The sequence below is a fragment of the Haematobia irritans genome, chromosome 4, assembly GCF_050003625.1.
Source record: "Haematobia irritans isolate KBUSLIRL chromosome 4, ASM5000362v1, whole genome shotgun sequence".
Lineage (NCBI taxonomy): Eukaryota > Metazoa > Arthropoda > Insecta > Diptera > Muscidae > Haematobia > Haematobia irritans.
Window position 1 is genome coordinate 73,778,290 of NC_134400.1, and position 27,101 is coordinate 73,805,390.

The window sequence follows — 27,101 nt, forward strand, 5'->3', positions numbered from 1 at the left end:
TACAAACATGTATTAAACTAATCTGGTAAATGCAACATTTGGTATGACGCAAGCCAATCTCCCATCTTCCTCAAATCTATAATCTTTGGATCAAACTATTGACGAACAACATCGAGGTAACATAGGCGAATTGGACAAGATCCCAGACGTTGTTAAATGTCTTAGGGAGTTTTCGGGAAAAGCAGGAGAATTTAATTCCTGGAAAAAGTGTAGATAGAATATTAAAGAACTACGAAAATTGTAAGGGAACGCCTATATATTCAGTCCATTGTGATACCACATTGGTGAACTTCTCTCTTATCACTGAGTGCAGTGAAACCACTTAGAGAAGCTTTGAAACCAGCATTACTGAGGTGGGATAATCCACCGCTGAAAAACTTTTTGGTGTTCGGTCGAAGCAGGAATCAAACCCACGACCTTGTGTATGCAAGGCGGGCATGCTAACCATTGCACCACGGTGGCTCCACTTTCTCAAACAAGATAGTAGGGAATGCGGAGATAGCGTTGCCTCTAGACTGGACAGCAATTTCCAAATGCTTCACCCTACACTACGCGGACAAGACGGGCGTATCGACACTCGAATACCAAATGACAGGGCTTATACAAGGAAACTCGACAGTGCAGGAGTTTTACCAAGCCGTGTACTCGCATCTGTCACTTATCCTAAATAAGTTAAGGCGGTTTAGATGTTGGAGGCGATGCCCTCAATTTACTAACGCAAACATATCTTAAAGTGGCAACCCTTAAAGTGGTCGGTCGTGTTTATATTTCTATTCTTCCAAGTGATTTTAAATCAATTGTTTTTTCATATATTTAAACTTTATTATAGTGATTCAAAGTGTTCATTTAATCAAGTGAGTGATTACATCTTCGAATTGACTCGAGTTATTGGTTCCGGTTGATTATTTTTGTGGGAATTATCGAGGGATTCCCGCTCAAGTGCCTTTTTGTTTTGTCATTTGTTTTGATTTCTTTCCTTGGTGACTTGTTTGTTACTTTGTTTTTGTTTTGCGGACTGCGTTCATTTCCATATTTGTGGATTTGGTAATTATTTTATTTTTCAAAGCATAGTTTTAGGCACTTTCTTATAATAGCGCTGTGTTTATTTGGTATTGTCTTGATTTATTTGGGCATTCGGACTCCGAAGCATACTTCTAGGCGCAAGTGGAAATACTAATATATTAACCCTTAGTTGACTTTATACTGTTATATATATATATATATATATATATATATATATATATATATATATATATATATATATATATATATATATATATATATATATATAAATTTTTTTCCTTTTGTTCTTCTTTTTTGTTTTGTTATTATCATATCTTTCTATCTTCTCGAACATGGATTGTCTCTTGAGAAATGTGATGTCACTAATATTCATGAGCGCTCTATAACGTGTTGGCTGTGTGAGGGTCACGCTCACTTAAAGTGTGCCGGACTTAATGGTAGACATTTTGACAAGATAGTGGATCGTTCGAATGGGCTCAGATGGTCATGTTTAAAGTGCAGACAATTGGACATTGACTTTTATAAGTTTTTCATTGAGACCAAAAGGGGGTTTTCGGAATTTAACAAGGAATTCTGTAGACTTTTGGAAAGATTTCAAAAATTTGAGAACATGTTTTAAATTTGATAGTATTACATCTCCCAAACGTAAGAGACCTGCACCCCGGAATATGGTCATATCTGATGAAGCGCCTTTACTGGGTCTTCCCCCTACTCCGGACTTGAATGGTCTATTTACACCAATTGTTGATGAATTACCGATTCAGACTGAGGTTTTGAATCTCTCCCTGAATGGTCCTTTGTCAACTATGGTGATTAACGAGGACTGTCCCTCAAATGGGGCTGTGACTCCTTTGTCACAGGGTCCTCCCACGCGTATTGGTGATGTGAGTACTTCGATTCCATCGATATCCGTTGCTCCGCCTAGTCATGATGTCGGCCCTGTGCATGGTGACTTGGTACCTAATTCCGCTTCAGCAAATTCCCTTAGTGATTCTGATTTAGTTGTTGTGCCGCCACGTAAAATCGTATTTCTTTCTCGTCTTGCCAACGATACTTCTGTGGATAGAGTTTGTAACTATATACGTTCAAAGTATGTTGACTTCAGATCATGTGACTGCAACATATTAAACTGAATAACCGTCAACAGAGGGATATTTCATCATTTAAGATCATTGTTCCGTTGAAAATGTTTGATGTATTGGTTGATTCGTCTTTCTGGCCTCCGGGTTTGCTGGTTACGGAATTTATACCCCGATCTAGACCGACCGTTGCAGGTTGACTGTCTGAGTATATATTAATGCCCACATTTTTTGGAACATTACTTCTCAGCCAATTCGCCACCTCTCTTATTGCTAATATTTCAGCCTGAAAAACACTACAGTGATTAGGTAATCTTTTCGCTATTTGAAGTTCCAAATCATTAGAATATACTCCGAAACCCACTTGTCCATCCAATTTGGAGCCATCAGTGTAGAAATCTATATATTCTTTATTCCCCGGGGTCTGTGTGCACCACGCCTCACTGTTGGGGATTAGAGTCTCAAACTTTTTGTCGAAAAGTGGACTCGCCAAAGTGTAATCCACTACGTTAGGCACATCTGACATTGTTTTGAGGACAGAACTGTGACCGTAACCTTTTTCCGACCACAGCGATAGTTCGCGCAACCGCACAGCCGTTGTTGCAGCCGACTGTTTGGCCAAAATGTCTAAAGGCAATAGATGCAGCAAGACATTAAGGGAATTTGTTCCTGTCTTGCTGAATGCGCCTGAAATACACAAACACGCCATACGCTGAACTTTATCTAAACCAGTCGGTTTCTGAAGTGCCGGCCACCAGACTACAACACCATATAGCATTATAGGTCTAACCACTGCCGTGTATAGCCAATGCACAATTTTTGGTTTTAGTCCCCACTTTTTTCCTATTGCCTTTTTGCACGAGTACAAAGCTTAAAGTTCAGCTTCCTGTCCAAAATAACGCCAAGGTATTTTGCACAATCACCAAAGGGAATTTCAATACCCCCTAAGGAAATAGGCCTAACCGTGGGAGTTTTGCGATCTTTGCAGTACATGACTAATTCTGTCTTTGCGGGATTTACCCCAAGACCATTGTCTTTCGCCCATTTTTCAGTCATCCGGAGGGCCCTCTGAATAATATCTCTGATTGTGGATGGGAATTTTCCCCTGACTGCCAGAGCTACATCATCTGCGTATGCCACCACTTTTATCCTTTCTTTTTCTAGAGAAACCAGAAGGTTGTTTATAGCAACATTCCAAAGAAGAGGCGACAGAACCCCTCCTTGGGGAGTGCCTCTGTTCACATACCTTTGTATGTTTGCTTGTCCTAGTGTGGCTGAAATACGTCTCTTCATTAGCAGTTCGTCTAACAGCCTGAGTATACATGGATCAACATTCAGAGTTGTCAGTCCATTTAATATCGAGCTCGGATGGACATTATTGAACGCCCCTTCGATGTCTAGAAACGCCACGATTGTGTATTCTTTGACAGATAGTGAGCTTTCAATAAAGCTGACTAGTTCATGTAGTGCGGTCTCAGTAGACCTGCCCTTCGAGTATGCATGCTGTCGTTTCGAGAACAAACTTGAATCGATGCTAGTTCTAAGATAAATATCTATCATCCTCTCCAGAGTCTTAAGTAGGAATGAGGATAAGCTGATTGGTCGGAAATCCTTCGCCCTCGAGTGAGAGGCTTTTCCCGCTTTAGGTATGAAGACGACTTTTGTTTCCCTCCACTTTCCTGGGATATATGATAAGTTGATACATCCTTTATATATCACCGACAACCAGGGGATAATTTTGTCAGTTACAGCTTGTAACTCCGCCGGAGTAATTCCATCAGGTCCAGGGGATTTGAATGGTCCAAAGCTATTTAGCGCCCATCTTATTCTAGTTTCCGATACAATTTCCTCGACAGGAAACGACCGCTGAGCAACTGTGGCACCGCCAGTACATGGTTCAACCGTCTGATTTCCAGGAAAATGTGTGTCCAATAGTACCTCCAGCGTCTCCTCACTGGACGTTGTCCAATTGCCCTCCGATGTTTTAATGAAACCTGGAGCGGAGTTGGTGGATGCTAGAACCTTCCGTAGTCTGGAAGCCTCGGACGTATTCTCAATACTGCTGCAGTAATCATTCCAAGAGTTATGCTGAGCCTTTCTCAGTTCTCGCTTGTATCCTCTCAGAATCTTCTTGTAAGCGTCCCAGTCCTCAGAAGCTCTGGTGGACTTTGCCTTGTTAAAGAGCTTCCTGCAGGATTTCCTCATATTACTTAATTCCGTAGACCACCATGGTGGTCGATGTTTCCCCCTTGGCTTTCCTCTAGGGCATGCAGCTTTCAGTGAGATGTTGAAGGCCTTAGTAATCCGCTCCACTGCGTATTCGATATCTTGCACATTTCTCATATTTGTCTCTGTTATTTCCGGTATCATCATATTGAACGATTCCCTATACCTATTCCAGTCAGCTTTCCTAACATTTGGCGGAAATATGATCTTGGTGATATGAACATCAAATTTGAAACTGATGTAGCGATGATCTGAGAAGCTGTGTTCACTTAAAACCTGCCACTCAGATATCATTTCATTCAGTTCTTGCGAGGCCAAGGTGATGTCCAAAACCTCTTGCCTGTTTTTAGTGACAAAGGTTGGGACATCTCCCTTGTTGCAAACTACCAGATTAGTACGCAAAATAAACTCTATTAGCCGCCACGTAAAATCGTATTTCTTTCTCGTCTTGCCAACGATACTTCTGTGGATAGAGTTTGTAACTATATACGTTCAAAGTATGTTGACTTCAGATCATGTGACTGCAACATATTAAACTGAATAACCGTCAACAGAGGGATATTTCATCATTTAAGATCATTGTTCCGTTGAAAATGTTTGATGTATTGGTTGATTCGTCTTTCTGGCCTCCGGGTTTGCTGGTTACGGAATTTATACCCCGATCTAGACCGACCCGTCCTATTCCTGTTAATTTAGTAACGGCTTCAAAAAACTAAATCATGATATTTGTATTGTGTATCAAAACGTACGTGGTCTTAATACGAAACTTCGTCAAGTATTCCCGAACAGTCTATCATGCGAGTTTGATATTGTTATATTCACTGAGACATGGCTAAAACCAGACATTTTCGATCTGGAATTATTTTGTACAGAATTTAACGTCTATAGAAAGGATCGGTTAGCTCGTAGGGGTGGTGGTGTCTTGATAGCCGTGAGAAGCTCGTTTTTATCACATTTGCAGGATTTAAATGTCCCCCATGATATTGATTTTATTTCTGTACGCTTGAACCTCTCCCGACTGAACATTTTCATTACATGCTCATACATACCACCGAATTCTGACATGGGTATATATATGACTCACTTGGATCTTATCAGGTTGACTATGGATAGACTCACAGCTGATGACATAATTTTAGTATTTGGCGATTTTAACGTACCGAGTTTACGCTGGCTCAATTCCGTGGATGATACACTTGTACCGACCAATTTAGGAATATTTAAGGATTTTTTTGATGTTATTTCTGAATTATGCCTCGTACAGTTGAACTCAGTTACGAATTATTTTGGAAGATTTTTGGACCTCATATTTTCTAATGTATCGGATATTAATGTTTCTCGTGTTGATCCATTTGTGACACCTGAGGATGTATACCATCCTACCCTTGCATTATCTCTTAATGTTAATGGATCGATGGATAAGCTTATTAGTCAAGACTGTCTTCGATATGATTTTAAACGTACTGACTTCTCAATTCTTCACGATTTATTGTCTCGCGTTTTTTGGCCACCACTTACCGGCGACCTCTCGGGCTGTTTATCGTCATTCTACGATGAGATTCATTATTGCTTCCGTCAAGCAGTGCCAATATCTTGTATGAGCGCTTATACACCCGGTCCGCCATGGTTCAGCAAAGAATTTAAAAGATTTAAAAGTGTCAACTCGAACTTGAATTACACGAGATATATTAATGCACGTTACTTATATCAGGAGAAGTCTAAGGAATGTTATGAAAGATATTTGGAACATATGAGATTTAACCTTAATGCTAATCCGAGATGTTTTTATAACATTGTGAACTCTAAGAGGAATGTGACGAGTTTTCCAAATACACTTAGGTACTTGGACAAGGAGTGTTCGGATGTTCATGGAATTGCTAACTTATTTGCTGATTTTTTTGAGAAGACTTATGTTGAGTATTCGGCCGTTGATGTATATTACCCTTACAGGATTCGCACTTTCGATACGATTCCCAATATATGGTTTACGTCTGACGAGGTGTTAAGTGCACTTTGCTCCTTGAAATTAGATTTTAGCCCTGGCACGGATGGAGTTCCTTCAGCGGTATTAAGGAACTGTGCATCCGTGTTGTGCATTCCCCTGACGAATCTATTCAATTATTCTTTGTCATCAGGTTGTTTTCCTACGTTATGGAAGGAGAGCTACATTATACCCTTGTACAAGAAGGGAAATAGGACGGAGATAGAGAATTACAGGGGAATATCCAAACTAAGTGCTATTCCGAAGCTTTTTGAACGATTGGTTACTGATAGACTCGTTCACTCATTAAGGTCTATATTTTCGGTGTATCAACACGGTTTTATGAAAGGGAAGTCTACGTCGACAAATCTTTTGGAGTTTACCTCATATATACATGATGCATTCTCAAGGCGTAATCAAGTTGATGTTGTCTATACTGACTTCAGCAAGGCCTTTGATAAGGTTAATCATCGTCTATTGTTGTATAAGTTATCTGCGCTAGGGTTTCCTCCAGCTTTACTATGCTGGATTTCATCCTACTTGTCTAACAGGGTTCAATGCGTTATGTTTAAGGGTCGAACATCTCGTAAGATATCGGTTACATCTGGGGTTTCTCAGGGAAGCCATATCGGACCAGTACTGTTCGCTCTTTATCTTGACGATTTGTCATCGGCCATCCATCATTCAAATATATTGATGTATGCGGATGATGTGAAATTATTTGCGTCCATTAGTACGACGGTTGACTCTTGTCGTTTACAGGGAGATCTGGATCTGGTTGTTCGCTGGTGTGACATTAATGGAATGTGTCTCAATTTCGGCAAATGCAAGAAGATGACCTTCTTCGGTCCAATGCTTTATTGACGGAATATTATATTGACGACGTTAAATTGGAAGACGTTCAAATATTTCATGATTTAGGTGTGTTATTTGATCGCAGACTGAAGTTTGATTCTGATGTTGAGTCAATTGTCTCCAGGGCTATGTCCACACTGGGTTTCATTAAGAGATGGTCGAGGGAATTTAATGATCCTTACCTTTCGAAACGTATCTATACCTCACTTGTCCGTCCGATCCTGGAATATGCGTCTGTCGTTTGGTCTCCCAGTTATCAATGTTATGTTGATAGAGTTGAATGGGTTCAGAAGAGATTTCTACTTTTTGCGTTACGTGGTTTAGGTTGGACTGATCCTCTGGATCTCCCTCCTTATGTAAATCGCTTGAAATTGATAGATTTACCGACTCTGGAGCGAAGACGTTTAGTGTTTCATGTAATTTTTATTAGTAGACTCCTGAAAGGTGAAATCAACTCACAGCAATTGATTAGTAAACTTGACATTAATGTTCCTTCACGTGTTACGCGACAATACATTCCATTGAAACTACCCGTCGTTAGAAATAATTACGAGGAACACAGTTCCTTTTACCGCCTCTGTAGACATTACAATGAATTTAGCAACGTATTTGATTTATCTGATCCGATTCATATTGTTAAACGAGTTTTGATACACGTCGTCCAGCATCGTACACCACTTTAAGCTTTGCCATGGAACTTCGTTATAATTCTACCTAAGTCTGTCTGTCTGTCAGCAAATTGTTCCTGCCTCTACCGTTCTATTTGTCTCTTCAATTTACTGCTTCCTGATTTACTGTTTCCTGATTGTTGTCTCACCAATTCCTATAATCTGATGGATTCGAATGTTCCTGTCACCAGCTTACATTTTTGTTCCCGTTTGTGACAATCCCGTTATTATGCCAACGTACACCAGTTTTTTTTCTTCTCAACTTCTTTTTTTCTGGTCGTAATTGTCACATTTTAAAGAAGTTGAGGCTATCTATTTTGTTCATTTTATCCAGTTTTTTTTTTATCGTTACATAATTTTTTTCTGGTCCGCATTTCTTGTTTAACGTTAAAGTATATATAAACCTATTGTACTAATGAATTTATCTTCAAGCTGGCTTACCATAGCTGAATGAATAAATAAATAAATAAATAAATGAAGCACTCAACACATTCATAAAAGGCCTTAATGGTGATCTCCCAAGATTGTTAGGCATGAGAGAACCGGCCGACTTGCCCCAAGCTCTGCATTTATGCCTTAAATTGGAAAATCAGAAATTTCGTACACAAGGAATAACTTTCAATACCCAAAACCTCCTTTGCCCCAAAGAAACAACGCTTATAGAAACAGACACCCATTTTATCCAGAACTAGCTTACCGTTTACCGTAAGAGCAAACAATAACGGAGATGACCAAATTCTTAATAATCAACACAGACAACCACCCCCGCGTCCATCTGCACCAAAGCCACCAGAGCCGATGGATGTATCCGTTCTCTATGCTAATAGGCCAACGCAACATCAGTTCTTAGGTAAAAGACCGATGAATCCACCCTCTCAGCGGAATGTTCAACGCAGCGATAAGAAAGAGGATTACTATCAGACGGCACAAGAATACTATGAAATGATTTAAGAAGAAAAAGTCGACAATTTAGATGAGGAATTGGACGATATTCATTTTTTAGAATGACGACCTCTTCGCTCCCATATTTCGAATATAGAACGAAGAGCGGCGAAATCCTCAAAATCCTTATTGATACCGGCTCAAGCAAAAATTATATTCAACCAAGTCTTGTAAAAAAGTAATCCCCAATAAGTCTCCTTTCTATGCAAAGTCTGTGGCAGGAAACGTTCAAATGATTCACATACGTATATCAATCTTTTGGCCAAAGTGATAATCTCAAATTTTTCTTAATGCCCACTCTTAAATCATTTCATGGAGTTTTTTTATACAAGCTAAAACTGCATGGTCATTCGTGATGAAAAAACAATTCAAATCCCCTTAGCCAAAGTGTAAATTCGATTAAGCTGCAAGACGAACAAATAAATAATACACAGAAGGAAATTATGCAAACCTTAGTCTCCAAATTTCCTTCACTTTTCTCAGAGCCAGATGAAAAACTGACCTACACCACGAAAGTAATAGGAGAAATTCGTACATCAATCGACGCCCCAGTTTATACAAAATTCTATCCCTATCCAGCTTCATTAAAGCAGGAAGTCGAAAGCCAAGTCGAAAAAGTGTTAAATGACGAAATCGTACGACCGTCGAGGTCGCCATACAATTCTCCAGTATGGATCGTCAATAAGAAACCGGACTCTCAGGGAAACAAACAATTTCGCATGGTGATAGATTATAGAAAATTTAACACTGTAACGATTTCAGACAGGTATCCCATTCCGGAAATATCAGACGTATTGGTGAAATTAGGGAACAGCAAATATTTTTCGGTGTTAGATCTCAAAAGCGGATTTCGCCAAATCCCGCTTAAAAGCTCTGATACAGAAAAGACTGCATTTTCTATAAACAACGGCAAATACGAGTTCACTCTTTTACCGTTCGGTTTGAAAAACACGCGCGCTTGACGATATCCTTCGTGATTTCATAGGTAGGACATGCTAACATATGTGTACATCGATGACATAGTCTTTTATAGCAAATCTGAAGAAGGTCATATTAGAGATATCGAAAATGTATTTAAGACCTTAGAAGAGCCAAGATGAAAATCCAACTAGATAAATATCATTTCTTCAAGGAAGAGGTAGAGTTCCTGGGATTTGAAGTATCGCAGGCAGGTATTAAGACCAACCCAAAAAAAAAGTCGAGGCTATAACAAATTTCCCACAGCCCCGAACTCTGAAAGAGCTTCGGTCCTTCTTAGGCTTATCCGGCTATTATCGCCGCTTCATAAGAGACTATGCTAAATTAGCGAAACCTTTCACGTCGCTTCTCAGAGGAGAAGAAGGTCATGTATCTAAAGACAGTCTTCGAAAGTTATTGTGGACTTAAATGAAGACGCAATGGTGGCTTTTAACAAAATAAAGAACTCCTTGGTATCAGAAGATCTATTGCTTTCCTACCCGAACTATGAAGAGTGTTTTGAGCTAACTACTGATGCATCAGAATTTGCTCTTGGTGCAGTCCTCTCGCAAAAGGACAAACCAATAATTTTCATTTCAAGAACGCTAAGTAAGGCTGAAGAATATTGCGCAGCGAACGGGAAGGAAATGCTTGCCATTATTTGGGCCCTTAACTCACTTCGAAATTTTCTCTATGACGCAGCGAAAGTCCAAATTTTTACCGACCATCAGCCTCTAACCTATACTTTAAGCAATAAAAACAACAACAACAAGATGAAACGATACAGCGTTGCCAATTTAGCTATTTTCCCGCTTGATTTGGCTTTTTTTGAAGACGTTTAGCGGGGGAAAATGCATTTAGCTTTTAGCTTTTTTCTGGCTTTTTTCATGACACTTAGCTATTTTTGGCTTTTTTATTTTCAACATGTTTCTATTGAGATATGGATAAAACTGCGTTTTTATCTAAGCCTTGCTGTCAGAATATGGTTTTCCACATATTTAAAAACTCAATAGAAACATTAATAATGATTTCAGTCATTATGCGGGCATTTTTGCAGCAAATACACCTTGTTGTAAAGTTGTCATAAAAGTTATCGTAAACTTTAAATCTACCATTACCATACAGATTTCTTAGATAAACTGTCAGTAAATTATTAGGAAAATTAACATTTGACTCGTTTATCATTTTTATGTTAAAATAGTAGATGAGATTTGCTTTGTACACTGAAAAAATATTGTCGTGAGGCGAAAGATTTCATGTCTTTAAAATACGAACGCGAATTTTGGTTATACGAGCATTTGTGAATTTCTCTTATATAAACTGTTTTCCTTGTCCAAAAGCCGATAAAGAAGTTTTGTCCTTACAGTTAAGTGATTCAACTTAAACATGGGTATCTTTACATGAAAGAAGGATAGGTCAATTCTAAAAAATTCTTAAACTTAATGAAATAGACTTTAAATTTGTGGAGTTTTTTTATCTTGACCGCAAATCAAAAAGCGTTCAAAAATAGATGTTTTTCAACACCTGTAATGTATATCGACCCACCTCAATGTACATCTTGCTACTCCACTTGGACAATGTAGAAATTATTACTTGCTTCATGTTAATACAGGGAAATAACAACTATTTTAAGGCTTTAACATTGTTGAAAATGTTATCCGTTGCTAACGACAACCGTACTACAGAATAGTTTCATATTCATTTATGACGACTCATACGTCATCAGTGATGTAGAATAGAGGTAGAGTTCTCGCTTCTCGTGCGGTACACCTAGGTTCGAATCTGGGTGTGGTATTTTTTTTTATAGGTGCTGGCGAATTTTTTCATTTTTTTTTTTGCTTTGTGCTTTCGTAAAATGGTCTTGCTATACATTGGGGAAAAGAACAACACAAGGCTTAGAGAGGTCTCTCCTCGAACAAATACGTCGCATGAATTTAGCTTTTATGGTCTAACGGATTTTAACTCTCCGAAAAAGTTTCGTCAATTTTTTTTCTTCTCATTTATTCGCATGGTGAATAAAACCATCGAGAAAAAAAACTTGAAGGCCATTAGTATTGCATAGGTCCCTTCTTTCTCAAAAGTAATATAAAGGAAATAAGATCTCTTGGAAGAACCGCTTTTAAGTTCGCTGCCTCATTAAATTAAATGTATTTTCTTTTATTGCATCAGAAACCCAGAAAAAAAACTAATTCGCATATATTTTGGAAATCGTTTAGAATATTAAACTTTCTATCGGAGTATTTGAATTTTATAGAAATCGATCCGCCACATAGCAGGGTAATTTTGTCCCAAGAATATTTTTTTTTAAAACGCTAAATTAAGAATCAGTTTTAGAATCGGCAAAACATTTTCTGGGGATCGCAAGAATTTATTGAATGGTGCTCAACGAAAGAAAGACCCATATTCAATTCAACAGAAATTTCAATAACACCAAGAGTGCACCCAAATCGTCCAGACACTAAAATTCTTACGGAACTCATAGTGATTTCTGGAAGGTAAGTCCAGATCCTGGATATGAAATTAAAATCTCAGCAATAAGACAAAATTATAACCCCATAGGTATCCACTATATATAGTTAGCAGATTCGACTGCCAACTTCTCATTTGTGGGAAATTCCCATGAATGAGAAGTCCACATTTTTTCTCAGCTACTAGAAAGCCCATTGCACTTACCCTGCGAAAATTAGTGATTGGGAACGAACAGAAATTGGAAAGCATCAACATATGTATTGATCAGGATCGTGCATACAGACCATCGAATAATTACGCAGTGGACAACGTTTCTGTGTTTGGGCAATTTTACTGCTCCTAGCAGTAAAATTCATCCACATTAATCTGTAATCAACATGAGTTATGAACTGCCTATGCAGTTAACATAGACTGCAACATTGAGCTGCTCATCACATTCTTGCAACTACTTCATAACAGAGCACCGCTATAGCTCAGGTAGCTAGACGACACTACATTCAGCTTGTGTATTCGAATAACCTGAGTTCGAGTCCCATCTCAGTCGGCATATAACATTTTTAAATTTAGCAACCCAGCTTTATAACTAAACATATGCAACAATTATAAATATCTTTACTTGAAAACAGCTATCTTCGACCACAGCAGTACTGATCATCGAGGCCTCGACGACCATCCATTAACGTGGCTGAAAAGATTTGGCAATAAACAAGAGAAAAACGTTATCTAACAAAGTATGTATTAACAAAACCAATTATTTATTAACAATTTTTATTACCATAATTTTTGCATATGTACCATGCCGCTAACGCGTCTAGATAAAAAGTTATAAAAAAAAACCATTTTTAGTTTTTTGTATAAAGAGAAAGAATCTCAACATATCTATAATTTTCTTTTCGGCCAGAAGAAAATATTAATATTTAACCACGATCGTTCAGTTTTCTGAAACAAAAATTCCGATACCCATTTTTGTTTTGCAATAGGGCGAATGAATAAACCCTAAAAAAAGAGCTTCTGCCACTAAATATACAACTGAGCCATCGATGTTAAACCTCTTCATAAATTGAGTATTCAAAATAAACCCTTAGCTGTAACTATTCAAATCGTATAAATTTACCAAATTTAAACTTTCATCATAAAAATAATGTGTAAAATCGAATGAATTTCTATTTAGCCTGAATATTTATTTTTATATAGTTTTCATTTCCATCATAATAATGAATTTTATCCTTAATAAAATCATGTCATGAAGCTATGGACATTCGCGCTTAATCTTTCTTAAATTGGTGATTTAGGGACAGAGTAAGGAATCTGCTGTTGGGGTATTATTAGAATATACGCCGATAATACCATGGTTGGGTAGGGTAATGAGGCAGGGGTTCCGTAACACCTAGGAATCCTCCCCTAAAATTGGTCAACTAACCCATATCTCTAGTATACTGTTATCTGTTTATATTTCACCCTACTGGGGCAAATATATGTAGGGTGGAAACCAGTCCATCCTTATTCTCTTTGGGAGTCTATAAAATCTTTGTTTATGTTCGAAGTGTAGGATGGGGAGAACTGGAGGTCCGAACCCCCCAACCGACTGCTAGCTAGCGCAGAATGACTCCCTACCTCTGCGTTCTCACCTAAAAATATCTGTTTCTGTTAATTCCAATTATTTCCTACCTTCCCTGTTCAATTTGTAAAGACAATTTCCGTTTGGATTTCAAAACTGGCTATATGAAAATCTTTCATATAGATATAGAATCGATTGACGTGTTTTGAACATTACATAAATGAATGGCGCCCGGCGTGGGGCCTAGACGCAAATCCCTTCGGGTTGGTGTTGTGCCTCACATATAACTTTTAGTTTTGTTTTTGTTTTTCTTTTTAGAATACATTTAGCATGGAAGATAGGTATTATTTTGCCTAGACAAATTTATTTGTTGAATACTTAATGAGCCTCTGTGGATTTTCATTTAGCTGAGAGTTCGGATATGTGACCCAGAGTAACTTTTTAACACTTTCGCAATATTTTTTTGTCTACCCGAAATATTAACTATAATCTACTGCGTGATAGTTTTGTGTTTTTTGATTTGGATGTGAGAGAAGTTGAAATTTAGCACCCAGTGGTTTAGACGGATTTACCTTAATTTAGCAAGAGGCATTCTAAGGTCCATTGACGCGGGATAAGAGGAATAGTATACGCTAAGGACTTATCACTTTCATAATTCAAAGATATTAAATTTTCACACCATAGACCTGTTTTGTATACCTTTAGTTGACCGGATTTAGATCTTTTTCCTTACTTTTGTCGAGACTAAATCACCTGTTGGAAACGTTATTTAGAGATTTACTTTTAAAAGTTTTTGTTTTTATTTTCTTTCACATTTGGATAGAAGATTCATCTTCTATTTGAACATTATCGTAATTATATTTTTTTGTTTTGGTTAGAACATTATTTTCCTTCATTATTGGCATTGTTTTAAGGGAAATGTCGACTGCACGTACTCCACCTCCGACTCCGACAATTCGGAATAGGCCTACAGACGGAAAGGATAAACTAAAATGTAGCGTTTGTGACGAAGTGATTTCCCCTGACTCACAGGACTGTTTGAGGATTTCGGTTTGTGGTCATATGTTTCATCGGACATGTATAGAAAAACACCTTTCGGCTTCGTCGGACTGTCCAAAATGCCATTTGGCATGCGATCTTTCTAATTTACGGAAATATACTTCAGAGACTCTCATAGCACCAGAAATAACTGACCATTCGACTAACCCAACGGGAGCCATTAAGAAAACAAAATTGGCAGGACGCGGAAATGCCACTGAATTAATAGGGAATCGCCCTCACACTCGGGCTTTCGACAAACTTCTGAGTCAGATCGGAGGTAACGAATTAGGTGAGGATGTACCTTCGGAGAATGGTTCAGAATCATTAACCAACCCCTTTTCGCCCATTCGACCCACGAGGTCGAATATTCAGGATAATGGTTTAAATAACGACGGCTTAAAATCGCCTATTCCACCGACGCTAATCTCCAGTGCGGTTGACTACAATAAGATAGGGCAAATGATTGAGAACAGCCTTTCGCAGATGCTAAATAATTTAAACATTTTCAGTCAGCAAGATACTGGCAATCACCCTAATTCTACTATACCAAGACCATCAGAATTACTACATCATGTAGGGCCTTCTAACTCCAATAGGAATTATAGTCATAGTAGCTCCGTTCCTTACAATAGATCCCAGTTTCAATCACTGCCAGCTGAAAAGTCGACTTCAGTCATACAGAATTGGAACGTGAAATTCGACGGATCTAGAAATGGTATAACAGTAGACGAGTTTCTTTACCGAATTAAGTCTTTGACAGCCGAGCATTTTCACAATAACTTCGAACCAATTTGTAAGAATTTGAACCTGTTGCTTACTAATAAAGCGAATGATTGGTATTGGCGATACCACAAAAGGGTAGGCCAGATAGAGTGGAACGCTTTTTGTACAGCTCTTAGAATGCAATATAAGGATATGCGGTCAAATTATGACCGTAAAGAGGAAGTTAGAAGTAGGAAGATGCGACCCGGTGAATCGTTTGACACATTTTATGATTCCATTTGTTCCATTATGGATAGGCTTGATGAACCCATAGAGGAATTCGAACTAGTGGAGATGTTAGTACGAAATTTACGCCCGGACATACGGCACGAGCTGTTATATGTCCAAATAGATTCAGTGGCACACTTAAGGAAGTTAGTTCACTTGAGAGAAAATCTTTTGAGTGACGAAAATTATAGGAGAAATTTCTCCATGAAATCGTCTTCCTCTCAACAAATTTCAAATCGGCGTAACATTGCTGAAATTGATTGTGAGGAGCTTCATGTGGAGCCGTCTGATATTTCCATGAATGTGGATGCAATAAATTGCAATTCCAACAATTATAAATGCTGGAATTGCGATGAAGTTGGGCACTTCTGGGACGACTGCGTTCGGGACAGAAGAGTATTTTGTTACGGATGTGGTACAAAGGGAATTTACAAGCCACAGTGCCAGAAATGTGCCACAAAAAGATTAAATCTTTCAAAAAACTCGTCGCGTCAAAACCCGACACTCCAGCCACCATAACAATTTCTACTCAGACTAATTCCAATTCTCTTCAACTTCACCCGTATATATCTATATTGAAGAACGAAAATTCTTCAAAAGACACAGAGCACAAAACATTCTATCCCATTCGTCCGTATCACCAGAGACTTCAAGACTATATTGCAAAACGTAATAGAATTTTTCTGGTAGAGGCGTTGTCCGGTACTAGACGTAGACATAGTAAAAGGTCGACCAGGCGAATGAAAGATTATTACAGGAAGTTGAAAGAGACATATAGATACGTAATTTCGAGTATAGTCAACAACGAGGTTGACAAACGATTTTATGCCAAGATAGATTTTTTAGATTTTAACGAATACGGATTACTTGATACGGGGGCTAACGTCTCCTGTATCGGGTCGACTCTCGCGTTACAGGACTTCTCGAGATATTCTCAGTTTACTGTGTATAGGACTTATGTACGAACTGCAGATGGGCGGATGCAAAGGACTGCAGATGGGCGGATGCAAAGGTCATCTTGTAGTAGATGTTACCTTCCGGGGCCAGACGAGAAACTTAATGATTTTAATTGTCCCATCCATTACTCAAAGACTTATTTTGGGTTTGGATTTTTGGACCGCTTTTGGATTGGCATCGGAAATTTTCGACACGGCTATCGTTACCAATCCCCACGATTTAGCTGTGACAAGTAATGAATTAGCTGATGTAGCATCTACTGAAAGTATGCCTACGGGTTTGAAAGGTCTGATAAACGAAAGTGTTGAACATAAATACCCTCTAGACAAGATCCAGACACAACAGCTTCAGACAATAGTCGATTTGTTTCCGGATTTTAAGAGACAAGGTCTGGGCAGGACCAAACTGATCACACACGATATAGATGTTGGAACTTCTAAACCCATCAAACAACGATACTATCCAGTTTCTCCCGCCGTGGAGAAACTGATGTATCAGGAAGTGGATCGCATGTTGGATTTAGGAGTTATAGAAGTTTCTACATCTCCCTGGAGCTCGCCGATGCGTCTAGTTGTTAAGCCAAACAAGGTTCGTTTGTGTTTAGACGCTCGCAAGCTTAACCAGGTTACGGAAAAGGATGCATATCCTCTCCCGAGTATCGAGGGCATTTTTGCGCGGTTGCCACAGGCCAATGTTATTTCCAAACTGGATTTAAAGGACGCGTACTGGCAGGTCCCTCTGAGCGAGGAGGCGAAGCCTCTGACCGCTTTTACCGTGCCAGGACGTCCTTTATACCAGTTTGTTGTAATGCCATTTGGCCTGTGCAATGCGCCGCAAACAATGTGTCGCCTTGTCGATCAATTGATACCACCGGATCTAAGAAATAGTGTATTTGGATATCTAGATGATATCATCATTGTCACCAAAGATTTCAAAAGTCACCTATCTATTTTAGTCAGGATAGCGGAGGAGTTCCGCAAAGCTAACTTAACGCTAAATGTGGAAAAGAGTAATTTTTGCGTTACTCAAGTCCACTATCTGGGCTATGTCATTGGTCACGGAGGGATTAAAACCGATCCCGAAAAAGTGGAAGCGATTACCAACTGGCCTGTACCCAAAACTTTAAAACAAGTTCGGGGTTTCCTGGGGCTTGCCGGTTGGTATCGTCGTTTTATCCGAAATTTTTCGTCAATTACTTTCCCCATAACGGAAACATTATCATCTAAACGCAAGTTTAAATGGACCCAGGAGGCAAATGAGGCATTTGAACTAATAAAGAAACTCCTTACGACGGCTCCAGTGTTATCAAATCCTGACTTTACAAAAAAATTCTTCGTCCAATGCGATGCTTCGCATTATGGCATCGGGGCGGTTTTGGTCCAACTTGACGCAGCTGGTGAGGAGCGTCCAGTGGCATTTATGTCAAAGAAATTAAATACGGCCCAACAAAAATATAGCGTTACTGAAAAAGAATGTCTAGCAGTGTTGAGGCCGTGAAACGTTTCAGATGCTACTTAGAAAGGCAGGAGTTTGAGATCATCACCGATCACTCCTCACTATTGTGGCTGATGAAACAATCTGACCTCTCGGGCCGATTGGCACGCTGGATATTCAAACTACAGGCATTCAAGTTCACCATAAGTCATCGGAAGGGCAAGGACCATATAGTGCCAGATGCACTGTCGAGGGTGGCATGGGATTCCGAGGCAGATCCAGAGGTATCAGCACTTGATTTTTCGGAACCGGAAGTAGACTTGAATTCTCCTAGTTTTTACGACTCTGACTATATGGAATTGCGTGATAAAATCAATCAGAATGTGTCGAAATATCCTGATATCAGGGTTTTGGATAAATTTGTGTACATCCGGACCGATTTCTACCAAGGTGACGGGGATCAAGAGGATTCCACCTGGAAATTGTGGATTCCTAAGAATTTAAGGTCTCAAATTATATCCCGATTTCATGATGTTCCGATAGCCGCTCATGGTGGCATGGTCAAGACCTTAGATCTGATTCGCCGACAATTCTATTGGCCCGGCATGGTGACGGATATTAGAAAATACGTTGGGGAGTGTGACATCTGTAAAGCTTCGAAACACCCTAATATGATTCTTCGTCCGGAAATGGGTAAGCCGGCGGTGTCAATTCGACCTTTTCAGCGACTCTATATTGAACTATAGCTATTGGGCCCCTACCCAAGGTCAACGAAGGGTTATATTGGTCTGTTAGTCGTTCTTGATCACTTCACGAAATTTCACTGGCTTCACCCATTAAAGAACTTCACTGCACATTCAATTCAGGAATTTCTCTTGAAGCAAATTTTTCACGTATATGGGGTACCAGAGATAATCGTGAGTGACAATGGGACACAGTTCAAGGCAAATGAATTCAATGCGTTTTTGACCATGATGGGAATTAGGCACACCTACACCGCCTTGTACTCCCCGCAAGCTAATGCCTCGGAGCGGGTAAATCGCTCCGTTATAGCGGCCATACGATCCTATTTAAAAGGGGGACATAGAATGTGGGATGAACATTTAAGTTCTATCAGTTGTGCATTGAGGAATTCCGTGCATCAATCTACCAAGTGTTCACCCTATTTTGCCACCTTTGGCTTTAATATGGTGACCCACGGTGAATCATATGCTTTGCTTAGGAATCTTCAGATGTTAGATGAACCTTATTGCCCGTTGAGACGGGAGGATCAACTAGCTCTTCTTCGGAGGAATATACGAAAGAATATAGAACAGGCATATGAGACCAACAGGGAACAATATAATCTGCGTACTCGTCCAATCACGTACACGGTTGGTCAAACAGTTTACCGTAAGAATTTCTCGCAAAGTAACGCTGCGAAGCAGTACAACGCCAAATTGGCTCCTGTTTATATTAAAGCCATTGTTAAGGAGAAAATAGGGTCAAATTATTATGTTCTCCAGGATGAAGGTGGAAAATCTAGCGGTACCTATCATGCGAAAGACATGAGGCCGTAAAGATGATCTCCGATTAATCTCGTATGCAACCTGCACGAGATTACCCGGTTTGTAATGTATATCGACCCACCTCAATGTACATCTTGCTACTCCACTTGGACAATGTAGAAATTATTACTTGCTTCATGTTAATACAGGGAAATAACAACTATTTTAAGGCTTTAACATTGTTGAAAATGTTATCCGTTGCTAACGACAACCGTACTACAGAATAGTTTCATATTCATTTATGACGACTCATACGTCATCAGTGATGTAGAATAGAGGTAGAGTTCTCGCTTCTCGTGCGGTACACCTAGGTTCGAATCTGGGTGTGGTATTTTTTTTTATAGGTGCTGGCGAATTTTTTCATTTTTTTTTTGCTTTGTGCTTTCGTAAAATGGTCTTGCTATACATTGGGGAAAAGAACAACACAAGGCTTAGAGAGGTCTCTCCTCGAACAAATACGTCGCATGAATTTAGCTTTTATGGTCTAACGGATTTTAACTCTCCGAAAAAGTTTCGTCAATTTTTTTTCTTCTCATTTATTCGCATGGTGAATAAAACCATCGAGAAAAAAAACTTGGAGGCCATTAGTATTGCATAGGTCCCTTCTTTCTCAAAAGTAATATAAAGGAAATAAGATCTCTTGGAAGAACCGCTTTTAAGTTCGCTGCCTCATTAAATTAAATGTATTTTCTTTTATTGCATCAGAAACCCAGAAAAAAAAAACTAATTCGCATATATTTTGGAAATCGTTTAGAATATTAAACTTTCTATCGGAGTATTTGAATTTTATAGAAATCGATCCGCCACATAGCAGGGTAATTTTGTCCCAAGAATATTTTTTTTTAAAACGCTAAATTAAGAATCAGTTTTAGAATCGGCAAAACATTTTCTGGGGATCGCAAGAATTTATTGAATGGTGCTCAACGAAAGAAAGACCCATATTCAATTCAACAGAAATTTCAATAACACCAAGAGTGCACCCAAATCGTCCAGACACTAAAATTCTTACGGAACTCATAGTGATTTCTGGAAGGTAAGTCCAGATCCTGGATATGAAATTAAAATCTCAGCAATAAGACAAAATTATAACCCCATAGGTATCCACTATATATAGTTAGCAGATTCGACTGCCAACTTCTCATTTGTGGGAAATTCCCATGAATGAGAAGTCCACATTTTTTCTCAGCTACTAGAAAGCCCATTGCACTTACCCTGCGAAAATTAGTGATTGGGAACGAACAGAAATTGGAAAGCATCAACATATGTATTGATCAGGATCGTGCATACAGACCATCGAATAATTACGCAGTGGACAACGTTTCTGTGTTTGGGCAATTTTACTGCTCCTAGCAGTAAAATTCATCCACATTAATCTGTAATCAACATGAGTTATGAACTGCCTATGCAGTTAACATAGACTGCAACATTGAGCTGCTCATCACATTCTTGCAACTACTTCATAACAGAGCACCGCTATAGCTCAGGTAGCTAGACGACACTACATTCAGCTTGTGTATTCGAATAACCTGAGTTCGAGTCCCATCTCAGTCGGCATATAACATTTTTAAATTTAGCAACCCAGCTTTATAACTAAACATATGCAACAATTATAAATATCTTTACTTGAAAACAGCTATCTTCGACCACAGCAGTACTGATCATCGAGGCCTCGACGACCATCCATTAACGTGGCTGAAAAGATTTGGCAATAAACAAGAGAAAAACGTTATCTAACAAAGTATGTATTAACAAAACCAATTATTTATTAACAATTTTTATTACCATAATTTTTGCATATGTACCATGCCGCTAACGCGTCTAGATAAAAAGTTATAAAAAAAAACCATTTTTAGTTTTTTGTATAAAGAGAAAGAATCTCAACATATCTATAATTTTCTTTTCGGCCAGAAGAAAATATTAATATTTAACCACGATCGTTCAGTTTTCTGAAACAAAAATTCCGATACCCATTTTTGTTTTGCAATAGGGCGAATGAATAAACCCTAAAAAAAGAGCTTCTGCCACTAAATATACAACTGAGCCATCGATGTTAAACCTCTTCATAAATTGAGTATTCAAAATAAACCCTTAGCTGTAACTATTCAAATCGTATAAATTTACCAAATTTAAACTTTCATCATAAAAATAATGTGTAAAATCGAATGAATTTCTATTTAGCCTGAATATTTATTTTTATATAGTTTTCATTTCCATCATAATAATGAATTTTATCCTTAATAAAATCATGTCATGAAGCTATGGACATTCGCGCTTAATCTTTCTTAAATTGGTGATTTAGGGACAGAGTAAGGAATCTGCTGTTGGGGTATTATTAGAATATACGCCGATAATACCATGGTTGGGTAGGGTAATGAGGCAGGGGTTCCGTAACACCTAGGAATCCTCCCCTAAAATTGGTCAACTAACCCATATCTCTAGTATACTGTTATCTGTTTATATTTCACCCTACTGGGGCAAATATATGTAGGGTGGAAACCAGTCCATCCTTATTCTCTTTGGGAGTCTATAAAATCTTTGTTTATGTTCGAAGTGTAGGATGGGGAGAACTGGAGGTCCGAACCCCCCAACCGACTGCTAGCTAGCGCAGAATGACTCCCTACCTCTGCGTTCTCACCTAAAAATATCTGTTTCTGTTAATTCCAATTATTTCCTACCTTCCCTGTTCAATTTGTAAAGACAATTTCCGTTTGGATTTCAAAACTGGCTATATGAAAATCTTTCATATAGATATAGAATCGATTGACGTGTTTTGAACATTACATAAATGAATGGCGCCCGGCGTGGGGCCTAGACGCAAATCCCTTCGGGTTGGTGTTGTGCCTCACATATAACTTTTAGTTTTGTTTTTGTTTTTCTTTTTAGAATACATTTAGCATGGAAGATAGGTATTATTTTGCCTAGACAAATTTATTTGTTGAATACTTAATGAGCCTCTGTGGATTTTCATTTAGCTGAGAGTTCGGATATGTGACCCAGAGTAACTTTTTAACACTTTCGCAATATTTTTTTGTCTACCCGAAATATTAACTATAATCTACTGCGTGATAGTTTTGTGTTTTTTGATTTGGATGTGAGAGAAGTTGAAATTTAGCACCCAGTGGTTTAGACGGATTTACCTTAATTTAGCAAGAGGCATTCTAAGGTCCATTGACGCGGGATAAGAGGAATAGTATACGCTAAGGACTTATCACTTTCATAATTCAAAGATATTAAATTTTCACACCATAGACCTGTTTTGTATACCTTTAGTTGACCGGATTTAGATCTTTTTCCTTACTTTTGTCGAGACTAAATCACCTGTTGGAAACGTTATTTAGAGATTTACTTTTAAAAGTTTTTGTTTTTATTTTCTTTCACATTTGGATAGAAGATTCATCTTCTATTTGAACATTATCGTAATTATATTTTTTTGTTTTGGTTAGAACATTATTTTCCTTCATTATTGGCATTGTTTTAAGGGAAATGTCGACTGCACGTACTCCACCTCCGACTCCGACAATTCGGAATAGGCCTACAGACGGAAAGGATAAACTAAAATGTAGCGTTTGTGACGAAGTGATTTCCCCTGACTCACAGGACTGTTTGAGGATTTCGGTTTGTGGTCATATGTTTCATCGGACATGTATAGAAAAACACCTTTCGGCTTCGTCGGACTGTCCAAAATGCCATTTGGCATGCGATCTTTCTAATTTACGGAAATATACTTCAGAGACTCTCATAGCACCAGAAATAACTGACCATTCGACTAACCCAACGGGAGCCATTAAGAAAACAAAATTGGCAGGACGCGGAAATGCCACTGAATTAATAGGGAATCGCCCTCACACTCGGGCTTTCGACAAACTTCTGAGTCAGATCGGAGGTAACGAATTAGGTGAGGATGTACCTTCGGAGAATGGTTCAGAATCATTAACCAACCCCTTTTCGCCCATTCGACCCACGAGGTCGAATATTCAGGATAATGGTTTAAATAACGACGGCTTAAAATCGCCTATTCCACCGACGCTAATCTCCAGTGCGGTTGACTACAATAAGATAGGGCAAATGATTGAGAACAGCCTTTCGCAGATGCTAAATAATTTAAACATTTTCAGTCAGCAAGATACTGGCAATCACCCTAATTCTACTATACCAAGACCATCAGAATTACTACATCATGTAGGGCCTTCTAACTCCAATAGGAATTATAGTCATAGTAGCTCCGTTCCTTACAATAGATCCCAGTTTCAATCACTGCCAGCTGAAAAGTCGACTTCAGTCATACAGAATTGGAACGTGAAATTCGACGGATCTAGAAATGGTATAACAGTAGACGAGTTTCTTTACCGAATTAAGTCTTTGACAGCCGAGCATTTTCACAATAACTTCGAACCAATTTGTAAGAATTTGAACCTGTTGCTTACTAATAAAGCGAATGATTGGTATTGGCGATACCACAAAAGGGTAGGCCAGATAGAGTGGAACGCTTTTTGTACAGCTCTTAGAATGCAATATAAGGATATGCGGTCAAATTATGACCGTAAAGAGGAAGTTAGAAGTAGGAAGATGCGACCCGGTGAATCGTTTGACACATTTTATGATTCCATTTGTTCCATTATGGATAGGCTTGATGAACCCATAGAGGAATTCGAACTAGTGGAGATGTTAGTACGAAATTTACGCCCGGACATACGGCACGAGCTGTTATATGTCCAAATAGATTCAGTGGCACACTTAAGGAAGTTAGTTCACTTGAGAGAAAATCTTTTGAGTGACGAAAATTATAGGAGAAATTTCTCCATGAAATCGTCTTCCTCTCAACAAATTTCAAATCGGCGTAACATTGCTGAAATTGATTGTGAGGAGCTTCATGTGGAGCCGTCTGATATTTCCATGAATGTGGATGCAATAAATTGCAATTCCAACAATTATAAATGCTGGAATTGCGATGAAGTTGGGCACTTCTGGGACGACTGCGTTCGGGACAGAAGAGTATTTTGTTACGGATGTGGTACAAAGGGAATTTACAAGCCACAGTGCCAGAAATGTGCCACAAAAAGATTAAATCTTTCAAAAAACTCGTCGCGTCAAAACCCGACACTCCAGCCACCATAACAATTTCTACTCAGACTAATTCCAATTCTCTTCAACTTCACCCGTATATATCTATATTGAAGAACGAAAATTCTTCAAAAGACACAGAGCACAAAACATTCTATCCCATTCGTCCGTATCACCAGAGACTTCAAGACTATATTGCAAAACGTAATAGAATTTTTCTGGTAGAGGCGTTGTCCGGTACTAGACGTAGACATAGTAAAAGGTCGACCAGGCGAATGAAAGATTATTACAGGAAGTTGAAAGAGACATATAGATACGTAATTTCGAGTATAGTCAACAACGAGGTTGACAAACGATTTTATGCCAAGATAGATTTTTTAGATTTTAACGAATACGGATTACTTGATACGGGGGCTAACGTCTCCTGTATCGGGTCGACTCTCGCGTTACAGGACTTCTCGAGATATTCTCAGTTTACTGTGTATAGGACTTATGTACGAACTGCAGATGGGCGGATGCAAAGGACTGCAGATGGGCGGATGCAAAGGTCATCTTGTAGTAGATGTTACCTTCCGGGGCCAGACGAGAAACTTAAAGATTTTAATTGTCCCATCCATTACTCAAAGACTTATTTTGGGTTTGGATTTTTGGACCGCTTTTGGATTGGCATCGGAAATTTTCGACACGGCTATCGTTACCAATCCCCACGATTTAGCTGTGACAAGTAATGAATTAGCTGATGTAGCATCTACTGAAAGTATGCCTACGGGTTTGAAAGGTCTGATAAACGAAAGTGTTGAACATAAATACCCTCTAGACAAGATCCAGACACAACAGCTTCAGACAATAGTCGATTTGTTTCCGGATTTTAAGAGACAAGGTCTGGGCAGGACCAAACTGATCACACACGATATAGATGTTGGAACTTCTAAACCCATCAAACAACGATACTATCCAGTTTCTCCCGCCGTGGAGAAACTGATGTATCAGGAAGTGGATCGCATGTTGGATTTAGGAGTTATAGAAGTTTCTACATCTCCCTGGAGCTCGCCGATGCGTCTAGTTGTTAAGCCAAACAAGGTTCGTTTGTGTTTAGACGCTCGCAAGCTTAACCAGGTTACGGAAAAGGATGCATATCCTCTCCCGAGTATCGAGGGCATTTTTGCGCGGTTGCCACAGGCCAATGTTATTTCCAAACTGGATTTAAAGGACGCGTACTGGCAGGTCCCTCTGAGCGAGGAGGCGAAGCCTCTGACCGCTTTTACCGTGCCAGGACGTCCTTTATACCAGTTTGTTGTAATGCCATTTGGCCTGTGCAATGCGCCGCAAACAATGTGTCGCCTTGTCGATCAATTGATACCACCGGATCTAAGAAATAGTGTATTTGGATATCTAGATGATATCATCATTGTCACCAAAGATTTCAAAAGTCACCTATCTATTTTAGTCAGGATAGCGGAGGAGTTCCGCAAAGCTAACTTAACGCTAAATGTGGAAAAGAGTAATTTTTGCGTTACTCAAGTCCACTATCTGGGCTATGTCATTGGTCACGGAGGGATTAAAACCGATCCCGAAAAAGTGGAAGCGATTACCAACTGGCCTGTACCCAAAACTTTAAAACAAGTTCGGGGTTTCCTGGGGCTTGCCGGTTGGTATCGTCGTTTTATCCGAAATTTTTCGTCAATTACTTTCCCCATAACGGAAACATTATCATCTAAACGCAAGTTTAAATGGACCCAGGAGGCAAATGAGGCATTTGAACTAATAAAGAAACTCCTTACGACGGCTCCAGTGTTATCAAATCCTGACTTTACAAAAAAATTCTTCGTCCAATGCGATGCTTCGCATTATGGCATCGGGGCGGTTTTGGTCCAACTTGACGCAGCTGGTGAGGAGCGTCCAGTGGCATTTATGTCAAAGAAATTAAATACGGCCCAACAAAAATATAGCGTTACTGAAAAAGAATGTCTAGCAGTGTTGAGGCCGTGAAACGTTTCAGATGCTACTTAGAAAGGCAGGAGTTTGAGATCATCACCGATCACTCCTCACTATTGTGGCTGATGAAACAATCTGACCTCTCGGGCCGATTGGCACGCTGGATATTCAAACTACAGGCATTCAAGTTCACCATAAGTCATCGGAAGGGCAAGGACCATATAGTGCCAGATGCACTGTCGAGGGTGGCATGGGATTCCGAGGCAGATCCAGAGGTATCAGCACTTGATTTTTCGGAACCGGAAGTAGACTTGAATTCTCCTAGTTTTTACGACTCTGACTATATGGAATTGCGTGATAAAATCAATCAGAATGTGT

General features: G+C 39.1%; 1 protein-coding gene across 4 annotated transcripts in view; it reads left to right on the forward strand.

Moving 5' to 3' along the window:
- The window catches only part of LOC142232660 (protein ABHD18), a gene marked incomplete in the record, with an annotated part of 369,540 nt that overhangs the window by 246,920 nt on the left and 95,519 nt on the right, over window positions 1–27,101 (forward strand). The window contains 1 exon segment of one of the 4 annotated variants that reach the window (XM_075303306.1): window positions 12,827–12,922. Coding sequence (XP_075159421.1) covers window positions 12,827–12,851 — 25 coding nt within the window. 4 annotated transcript variants of the gene reach the window in all.